Raw genomic sequence first — 10,240 nt, 5'->3', positions numbered from 1 at the left:
CAGGCATCTGTCTGGCGTCTCTTATTTAACTTTGCATCACCAGTAAGGGGTTCTGTGCTGGGCACATGGGGAGGCCTCTGAATGAGCACATGCAGATGTGCCGGGCTGCAAGGCACCATTTACCGAAGTTATTACCATCCACTCCAAACAGCAGGAAGGTGCGTGTTGGGTTGGAGGACGGACGAGCTAGGGGCTGGGAAGCAACAGAAAGGGGAGAAATGATGTGATGAGGACGTTATTAAGGCTAGCTTCTTCCCCCAGAGAAGGGCAATCTTTGTGGCTCCTCTACTTAGTTCTGTCTGAGCTTTTTCTCAGGATTAGGTTATTTCTTAAAGAAAATGTGGGATACTTGATAAGAAAGGCTGACACCTAGACCCTCTCCACACATACTGGGTCAGCATCTCTGGAGTTGGGCCCTAATATGCTGTGCCAGACTCAGAAAAAATGACTTTCCTTTGCACTATGTAGAAACCAAGAAGGAGCCTTCCAGGAATGATGGGGAGGAGGGAGAGTGCCTGGGAGGGGTGGCCTACTGCCCCTCTCCCCCCGCACACACCACTGGCTTTCTCCTGCCAGCCCCTGGCAGAAAGGGCAAAGTGTAAGACTGGAAGACAGCCCCAGGATTCACTCCAGCCCTCCTGGCTATGGGATCAGAAGGGAGGGTAGCTGGCAAGGCTGCAGCAGCCTGGAGAGCCTGGATGCCTGCAGGCCACTGGCACGCAGGACGGGGGCAGTGCTGCCTTTACCTCTGCTGTTTGGAGGACTCCTGTCCCACGCAGTGGGGGTGTTCAGGAAACCCAGCCCTTGCCCCAGCTGAGTAGGTGTCAGGAATGCTTTTGCCTTCTGTGGCAGAGGAAACAGTGGTGTAAGGGAAAGACCCCTCTCACCAGAGCCAAGAAAACCCTGGTGCAAACTCTGAAAGTCACTGAAAACTGTGGGCACTCAGAAAATAGTCACAGGCATACCTGTTTCACAGCAGAGCTATGCCCTTAGTAGGTGACTGATAACTCAAGAGAACTTCAACCCCTTAAATGCCTAGAAAAGCCCTCACAAACCTCCTCTCACTTAAAACTTACAACCCTGCGAGGACAAATATCATCTCCATTATACAGACGAAGAAACAAACTTAGAGGGAAAATGACTTACCCAAGATCATTTGTGCTGAGACCTGAACCGAGGTCTGGGTTACTTGCAATTCAACAAACTTCCCCTGAGCCGATTATCCACACACTAGCTCCTTTCTCTCATGCCTGAGCCTGCTCCTCCAAATGTACACTCTCCCACCTTGTCACGGGAGAAGGAATTAGTAACAACCCAACACTTGAACAAGTTGCAGATGGTTCCTGGCCCCTATCATGATGATTAGTCAAACAATACAATCACCATAGAGCCTGGACTCTCCTTGGGTGGAAAGAAGCCCTTTTCTTCAGAGCCCAGGATCCCGCTGGCTTTGAGAAACCCCTACCGTGGCTGAGAACAGTCTCGAGGTTGATTTCTAAATGTAGATGGGGCAGAGACAGGAAAGAAACCTAAATTCATTTCATCCCAACAGACTGTCTCACTGACAGGGAATAGGGTTCTGAACAGAGTCTGTGTTCCCAACTGCGGGAAACAGAAAAGAACTCACATTTGCTATCTCAGCCCAAGGCCAGCGGCACAGTTGGAGGAGTGTTAGAAGGACTCCCGTTATGACGATTCTCCCTAAGTTAATTTCTAAATGTAATGATTCCAGTAAAAATACCAACAGAATTTTTTTTTTCCCCTATTGGGACTGAGTATATGGGATGGGATTAGCTAACTGGAAAAAGGCATCACGAGTAGGAGAAGGAGTAGAGGGAGGGCTACTGATACGTAACAGACATTAAGACTTTGAAAACAGCCTACAGGTCCACCAGTAAGGGGCTAGGTAAATAAATGATGGTATGCCCATACAACAGAGAACTCTGCAACTGCTTTAGAAAAAATTAAAGCTCTTTATGTATTCACACACAACAATATTCCACGATATAGTAAATAGAAAAAAACAAGGTACAAAACTGGGTATATAGTACTTTACAATTTGTATAAAATTGTGGAGAATATACAAACACATATTTGCTTGTTGCATTAGTTATATCAATTACTGTGGAACAAATTACCCCAAAACGTAATAACTTAAAACATTTATTTTCTGTTTCCACGGGTCAGGAATCCGGGCACCGCTTAGCTGGTTGTCTTTGGCGTAGGTCGAGGTTGTGGTCAAGCAGTTAGCTGGGGCTGTAGTCTCACCCGAAGTCTCAACTCGGGGAGAGGATCTGCTTCGAAACTCACTCAGGAGGCTGCTGGCAGGCATCGGTCTCTCACAGGCTCTCCACAGGGCTGCCCCCAGCACTGCAGCTGACTCTCCCCAGGGTGAGTGATCCAAGAGACGGAGCCACAGCATCCAAGATGAAAGCTGCAGTCTTTGCATAACCTAGTTTCAGAAGTGACATCCCACCACGTCTGCAGTATTCTGTTCCCTGGAAACAAACCTGTAAGTCCAGCCCACACCGAAAGAGAAGACATGTATATGGGTGTGAGATTGTTGGGCTACCTTAGAGGTTCCCCACCACTGTGCTTACATAGGCAAAGAATATTTTTGGAAGAATATTAAACATTGGCTGCCTCCAGGAAAGGGATCTGGTAACTGGGGGCGGACTTTTCAACGTATGCAGCGACACACACCACTTGCACACAGCGCACTTTGCTTAGCTGTGTTCCTGTGCGTGGAATGCCCTGCGCTCCTCTCAGCCCCAAGTAAAGTCAGCCTCAGCCCTAACTGAGCTGTCACCATGAAGCATTCTCACCGGCAACTAGTTATCACCTCTCTTTCCCCCAAAGGATTCTGTTTTTACCTCAGACACGACACTTTTACAACTGCTTTATTTTTTATTTTTTATTTTTTTTATCCTCACTTGAGGACATTTTTGCATTTCAGATAGAGCAGGAGGGAGAAAGAAAGAGAGAGAGAAACATCAATGTGAGAGAAACACATTGATTGGTTGCCACCCACACGACCCCAATCAGGGCTGGAGACAAACTGCAAACTGCCCTTAGCGGGAACCAAACCCGGGTCTCTCTGGTCCGCGGGCCTACGCTCTAACTGCTGAGCCAAACCAGCCAGGGCTTACTACTGCTTTACAATTTAAATCTCTTCAACTCAGTCTGGTCCTCGGATCATCAGCATCAATATTACCTGGAATCTTGTTAGAAATACAGAATCTAGAACCCCACTCCAGAACTACAGAATCAGAATCTAAATTTTAACAAGACACCAGGGACTTATATGCACAATAAAGCTTGAGAAACATGATTTAAATCTTTCCCTGGTTGAACTATAAACCTTTCTAAGATTCTTTCTCATCTCTGTTCCTAGAACACACATAGACCTGATCTCCTGACCCTGGGCTGGGTTCTCCCAACTGTGCAGCTACTCCAAGATCAGAGGAATGGCCCTGGCCGGTTTGGCTCAGCGGTTGGAGCGTCGGCCTGCGGTACAGACAGACCCGGGTTTGGTTCCCGCTAAGGGCACGTACCTTGGTTGCAGTTTGTCCCTGGCCCTGGTTGGTCATGAGGGTGGCAACCACTCGATGTGTCCCTTCACATCGATGCTTCTCTCTCTCTTTCTTCCTCTCTCTCCCTCCCGCTCTATCTGAACAAAAAATGGAAAAATGTCCTCGGATGAGGATAAAAACAAACAAACAGAGGAATGTAGCAAGCCAGTTGACAGCACTGGTCATTAAACCTCTGTCATTTTGGGAGTCCCACTATCCCCAGTTACCTACTCTCAGTAAGAGCAACAGAGGAACACCTTCACAGCAAAGCGGTCAGAATCATTCATGCTGCACCACCGCCCCCTGGTGGTAGTCTCCGGAAATGGAAATTGGCTTGATAAGGAGCTACTGCATTTGGAAAACAATTACTGTTTTCTATCGACATCACCCTTATTTCTTTAAATCATCAAAATCACTTTCTCATTCTTCAAAGAATCAGGCATTGACACAAATACACAAAACCAGGCCTTGATGTCAACCAGGCTCAGGGTTTTGGAAGACGCTGGGGGCAGTGCCACGCTCTATGCTGTCCTTTCCTTCCCGACCACTTCTGTGGCTGCTGCTTCAGTCCCTGGTACTCTTCAGTGCCTTTCCTGCATTCTCCCTGCCTCCACCCACTCCCCTGGACCTTAGGAGAGGGCGAGGAGTGGCCCATGTACCCTCAGCCATGACCTGGCAAGGAGAAGCTCCAAAATCAGAAACACCAGCTCAATTCTCCCAAAATCCAGTCCTTAGGCGGTAAATAATTTTTCAAATGTGGTTGCAATATTGACATTTTTAAAGAAATACCACAGTACAGCACTGTCAGTCTTCCACTGTGCCCCCATGGTCTCCAGATAAACACACAGCTTCTTTACTCTTCCAGGAAGAAGGAAACATTCAGTAGGGTATCTGGAATAGGAAGAGAGAAACTGTGACATACCACCTCTCCAGAGAACACGGAACATCACACGGAAAACAAACACACAGGCACTGTAAGGGCATCTCCACAATGCTTCCAAAGAAGTGAGACACAGGGAAAGAAAGAACGCGAGGAAGACATGAAGGAATAAGCCGAAACCAGTACCTTGTACCAGGTCTTGGTGTTCATCTTCTGAAATTCGGTCCCAGGCCTTGGGCAAAGCTTGGGTGTTTGCCAAGTCTCCCCAATGGATTGAGGACAGGAGGTACTTTCTCTTCAGGTAACTTACTGGAAGTTAAGGACTACTCAAAAAGAAAACGAAATACGTTGAAGGGGAAAATACCCCAGAGAGAGCTATAGTGAGCATAAACGTGAAGTGCAGCTGTCAGGAATTTCCCCAGGTTGTAGGATCAGCCCATGCTACAAATCTGTATCAAGCACCTCTTGACGCACATGGCTCTGTGCTACAGGGAGAGGAATGGAACACTGGCCCTGCAATCCAGGATCTCACTATGGTGCAGGAAAACCAGAAACAAAAAGAAAACCTACGGGACATATGAGAGCAAATTCAGTGAAGTTCAGGGGTTGAATTCATCCAGTTTAAAGGGCAGCAGGAAGACTACGGCTGGCAGGAAAAGCCTGAGCAAAGGCACAGAAGTGGGGAAGCCTGGAATCGATTCAGGGACAAGTAAACCTTCCAGTTTGGCTGGCACGGAACAATGTGCAGAGTAGGAGGAAAGGTGGCTGAGAAGGCAGGTTGAGCTGGAACACAAAGTGAATTGCAGCCCAGTGTAGGGATTCTGTATTTTGCCCTCCTCCCAACAGAAGCTGCAGAAAACTCCCATACAAACAATAGGATCAGAACTCGACCTTCTGAAGACACAAGGGGTGAGGGCACTCACTAGGGATGGCTGAGAAGGAAAACAGCTAGAGACAGAGAAACCTGCCTTGCTTCATGTGATTAAAAGTCCAAGTGAGAGGTAAAGAAACTATGAAAGAGACAGTGGGGATGGAGAAGGAAAACATGAAATGCACCAGAAAAATAGAATCAAAGGATTTGACAGGAGACTGTGTAAACATGCTCAGAACAGTACCTGGCACATAATAAGTGCTCAGTAATGTTAGCTGCAGCAGCTGTGGCTGCTACTGTTGCAATTAAAAAAGAAAACAGAGGGAAAGGGGGAAGATACTGCTTAAGTCTCCAGACTCGGTGATTATAGAGGGTTGATTCTACAACTAAAGGAAAAAGGAATAGAATGTGAAGGCTAGATAGAGAGTTCAGTTCTAAATTTGAGTGTGCTGGTCCATGAGCAATCCAGTTGGAGACATCGACAGAAAACTGAAAATCAAGACAAGAGACAAGAATAAAACTTGGATTTGGGAATTATTCAAATGAAGGGAGAAATTTAAGCCAGTGGGTAGATATGCGTATCAGGCAAGAATTGAGACAAAAAGGCCAGAACTAAATGATCTTTCCACTTCTACCCTTGCCCCACAGCACCCCAAGTCTTTTCTCAGAACAAAGCCAGGGTGGTCCTGTTAAAAACAGGTTTGACTATGGTAAACCCTTCTAAAACCTTTCCATGTCACCCAGAGTAAAAGCAAAAACCCTTTCAAAGACCCAAGGCCCTGTAAGATCTAGCCCAGTCTCTGACTACATCTAATGTTAGTCTTCCCCTCTCCACTCTCCTCTAGCCACACTGGCCTCCTTGTTATTTCTTGAACATGTCAGGCAATCTGTCACCTCCGGGCCTTTGTACCTGAAGTCTTCTCAAATGTTACTTTCTCAGTGAGGCCTGCCCTGCTCAACATATTTAAAATCATAACCCCACTCTCATCCCTCACTTTCTCTGCTTTATTTTTCTCCATAGCACTCATCTTCACCTGACATTCTATGTGGTTTCCTTTTTTATTGCCTATTTTCCAGCAACTCGAACAATGCCTGGCAGGTAGCAGCTACTTAGTAAATGGGTTGAGAAATAATTGTAGGAAGAACCAAAGTTCAGGAGCCAAAGAGAACCACACTATACAATTTTGTAATCCTGTGAAAAATAAAATTAAGACTTCCTTGGACTCCCCGAGGCACTATCTGTGCAAAGGATACGAACTTCGATAGTGTCTCTCAATATCTTGCAACCATTCCAACATGTCAGCCACAGAGGGGCTCAACACTGAAGCCTGCAGGACAGCATCAATGCCGAGCGTGTCTGCATGCTGTTCATAGATCTGAAGCACCTGTCCCACGTGGCTGCTGACAGTGTCACGCACCTTGAGGAGGGCAGCTCTGGGGGAAAGGGTCTTATATTAGGTATTGTCATGAGAAAGGCCTAACAGGGTTCCGAACTAACCCTTGGCACACTGACATTTTGGACCAGATGATTCTTTGTGGTGGAAGGCTACCCTGTGCACTGTAGGATGTTTAGCAGCATCCCTGGCCTCTACCCACTAGATGAGAGGACCAAACCATGCCCCAATTCTCTCCAAGTTGTGACAGTCAAGGATGTCTCCAGTAATTGCCAAATGTCCCAAGGGTAAAACTGCCTCCAAATGACACCCATTTGTCTAAGGAGATTGGTGATAGTGCCTTAGATGTAGGGGTGATGTAAGAAGTAAGAACTGACATATAAATGGAGAAAATGAATAAGTTACATGGCTCTCGAACCTGTGTGATCAGCCCAGTTACCAAAGAAAGTAAAGACCAAGGGGCCGCCCTGGCCAGTTTGGCTCAGCGGTTAGAGTGTCAGCCTGTGATCCAGAGAGACCCAGGTTCGGTTCCCGCTAAGGGCACGTACCTCGGTTGCAGTTTGTCCCCGGCCCTGGCTGGGTTGTGCAGGTGGCAACCGTTCGATGTGTCCCTTTCACATCGATGTTTCTCTCTCTCCCTCCCACTCTATCTGAACAAAAAATGGAAAAATGTCCTTGGGTGAGGATAAAAAAAAAGATCAAGGGGCCTGTCTGGGGCTGCCATAAAGCTATCAACAAACCAGCATTATCTACATGCTACCCAGCCCCATCCAAGTGAATTCTTTTTTTTTTTTTTTTTTTTTTTTTGGTATGTGTCCCTAGTGGGAACCAAACCCGGGACTCTGTGGTCCACAGGCCGATGCTCTGACCGCTGAGCCAAACTGGCCAGGGCTCTACTGAATTCTTGAATGGTAAAGTATAGGCTGGCAGTACACACAGACTCATATGGACTTAGGAGAGTTACTTATCCTCAATCATATATAAAACCAGTCTGTTTTGCTCACTGCGCATCCCAAGTACCTAGAACATTGAGACTGGCACATAGAACAACACTTGTTGAAAGAATAGAAAGGGTTATTGTGAAGATTAAATGCAGTAATAGACATAAAATGCTGAGAGAAGTTCCCAGCTTATGGTAAATATTGTTATTGTTCCATTGGAGACTCCAAGGGGCCCAGTCACCAGGCCAAAAGTTACCATTTCCCAAAGGGCAAGGCAATCCTTAGCTTAGAATTATGGCTTTCAAAAATGTCTGACCATGACCCACAATTTAAAAATAGACTTAAAATAGCCCAATATCCACACACAAATATGTAATCAATTGAAATAAAAATTCTTCGTCTTAGAATGTACCATAACATAATTTAACGGACTATCTCTTCTACTCAACTAAGCAACTAAATCTGGTTCTTTGTTGTATTCCCAGCACCTTGTGCTTGGCATCCCATTGGTGCTTAATCAATGTATTTTGTACAAATGAATACAAAGAAGGTCCCCATTTTTTACAGTTTTGTATTAGTCTAAGGCATATACTCTACACACTAGAACTGTCTTTTGCTCTGGTCAAGGAAAGGCCACATGTGCCCTGTCTTTTCTCTATCCTCATAACCTATTAACTCTGAGACAGAGTCTAACACTAGGCATAATGAGGGCTGACAGATGTGCTCCTCCGGGGTGCAGACACCAATGTACAGCAGACAAAGTGGTGTTTAAGAGCTCTGGCCTTGATGTCAGGCACACTTGGATTAGAATCGCAGCCTTGCTAGTTACTAGCTGTGAGCCTAGAGGCAATCTGCCTGGGCCTGTTTCCTCACCTGCAAAATGGGATGAAGTGCAGTTAAGTCACAGAGGTGCTGAAAAGATTTTATGCAATATTGTATGTAAAACCCTTAGCTCTGACACCTACCAAGTTGTTGTTTTTTTATCCTCACCCAAGGACATTTTTTCCATTTTTGTTCAGATAGAGTGGGAGGGAGAAGGAGAGGAAGAGAGAGAGAGAGAAACATTGATGTGAAAGGGACACCCGCAGACCCAACCAGGGCCGGGGACAAACTGCAACCAAGGTAGGTGCCCTTTGCGGGAACCGAACCCAGGTCTCTCTGGACCGCAGGCTGACACCCACTAAGTTTACAGTATACAGCTGACCCTTAAACAACATGGGCTTTCACTGCGCAGGTCACTTATTTGCTGATTTTTTCAATTGACCAGCACAGCTAAAACCTGCGTTGTTCAAGGTCTAACGCCAATGTTGGGAATCCAACCGTCCTTATATGTAGATTTTCCATTGTGCTGGAGGTCATTGCTACCCCCCCCCCCCCACACCCCGGGCTGTTCAAGGGTCAGCTGTAGTTCCTGTTGCTTTTTACAAAAAAACAAAACAAAAACACTAAAGGAGAGCTAATAAACACTTCAATGCTGTCTGTCTACGTTTTAGACGTCTACTAAGTCCACCACTGCTACGCCCAGCCTCTGACAAGGGAAATGCCAGAAAATGGGTGTCTGACCCAGGTCCCGCTGCCAGATGCAAAGGCGGTAAGGTCTAAACACCTCCAAATGCCATGCTCGCAAGGAAAGAGAAAAGCGCCTTCCCGACTGACCCCAGCTACTTCTAGAACACCCGGTCTTCGCATCTCTCCGCCAAGAAAGAGCGCCAAGGAGCCTCTTACAGCCTCTCTCCCAGCTTGTCCAGGGCAGTGTCGCCGGCCTCCAGCTGCTTGCGCCTCAGCCGCTCCTGTAAGCCCGGGAAGGCCCGCAGCGACGGCACGTCCTCGAACCGCAGGTTCTGCGCCGCCTGCAGCTGCTCCGCCAGGTTGCGGAGGGCGGCCAGCAGGGGCCGGCAGTCCGCCAGCGTGCTCTGCCACAGGCCCTGCTGCTGCTGCACCGCGAGAAAGCACTTCTTCAGGGCCGCCTGCACCGCGAGCAGAGGCCGCTCTTGCGTCATCTTCTGTTGGGGGGGAAACAAAACCAAACCCAGCCTTTGGGTCCCAGGTCGGGGGGCGAAGAACCGGCTCCAGGGTGGGAGTTATTTCCGTTCTCCGATGAGTTTCGGCTAAACCAAGGCTTCCTCACGAAGGGCTGTCTATTCGCTCCGACAGGCGCCCCTGGCGCGAGGCGATGTCTTACCTGCAGAGGGGCTCTCAGAAGGCGGGACCCTCGTCTCCCACCTCGGGAAGGGCTCCCCGACTACGCCTAGGAGGAGGCTCCTTGGGGGCTAAGGCAGTCTCCTGCTGCAGGCTGCGGATCCCTGGGGCCCACGCCCGGTCTTCCCCGCGGAATCGTCCTCTCCCCTTAGGACTGCCGGCCGCTTCCCTAAACCAGCGGGAAAACTTAAAAGCTTGAGGCCTTGCAAGTTGGAGTACCCGCCGGAGCCGCTAGCCTGGGCCGGCAGTTTCTCTGAGCGTATCCCCTACGCAGTTAAATCGCGAAAATTGGTCGTAACGCCGCGGTGCTTTCTGGGTATTGTAGTCCTGCGTGTGAGCCGGCGGCCTGACGCGGAGCTTCCTTGTGATTGGATGTCGCGGAC

At 48.0% G+C, this 10,240-nt stretch overlaps 1 protein-coding gene across 5 annotated transcripts; it reads right to left on the bottom strand.

Moving 5' to 3' along the window:
- Positions 1-1,984: 1,984 nt before the first annotated feature.
- On the bottom strand, positions 1,985-10,123 carry CUNH1orf109 (chromosome unknown C1orf109 homolog). Of its 5 annotated transcripts, none has more exons than XR_004958980.1 (6): positions 9,841-10,123; positions 9,384-9,661; positions 6,578-6,757; positions 4,639-4,757; positions 4,346-4,463; positions 1,985-2,510 (listed from the first exon to the last, which is right to left on the bottom strand). XR_004958980.1 is itself a non-coding variant. In XM_036256991.1 (5 exons), exons 2-4 carry the CDS (start codon positions 9,656-9,658, stop codon positions 4,659-4,661), a joined length of 558 nt encoding a protein of 185 aa, XP_036112884.1. In that variant the 5' UTR covers positions 9,659-9,661; positions 9,841-10,123; the 3' UTR covers positions 3,634-4,463; positions 4,639-4,658. The 5 variants fall into 5 exon arrangements, 2 of the variants coding, with proteins under 2 accessions (XP_036112884.1, XP_036112883.1); XR_004958981.1 differs by having other exon boundaries at positions 4,370-4,463; XR_004958979.1 differs by having other exon boundaries at positions 1,986-2,510; positions 4,362-4,463.
- Positions 10,124-10,240: the final 117 nt, after the last annotated feature.

The sequence above is a fragment of the Molossus molossus genome, unplaced genomic scaffold (genome assembly GCF_014108415.1).
Source record: "Molossus molossus isolate mMolMol1 unplaced genomic scaffold, mMolMol1.p scaffold_m16_p_12, whole genome shotgun sequence".
Taxonomy (NCBI): Eukaryota; Metazoa; Chordata; class Mammalia; order Chiroptera; family Molossidae; genus Molossus; species Molossus molossus.
The sequence above is the reverse complement of the archived record's forward strand: the minus strand, read 5'-3'. Positions and strand labels throughout refer to the sequence as shown.

Excerpts from the sequence above, each read along its gene's own strand:
- CUNH1orf109 (XM_036256990.1), bottom strand. The coding sequence starts at position 9,658 with ATGACGCAAGAGCGGCCTCTGCTCGCGGTGCAGGCGGCCCTGAAGAAG. Across the intron at positions 6,758-9,383 it reads GACAAGCTGGGAGAGAGGCT|AGCTGCCCTCCTCAAGGTGC; the intron begins GTAAGAGGCTCC and ends CCTTTCCCCCAG. Across the intron at positions 4,464-4,638 it reads ACACCAAGACCTGGTACAAG|ATACCCTACTGAATGTTTCC; the intron begins GTACTGGTTTCG and ends TTCCTATTCCAG.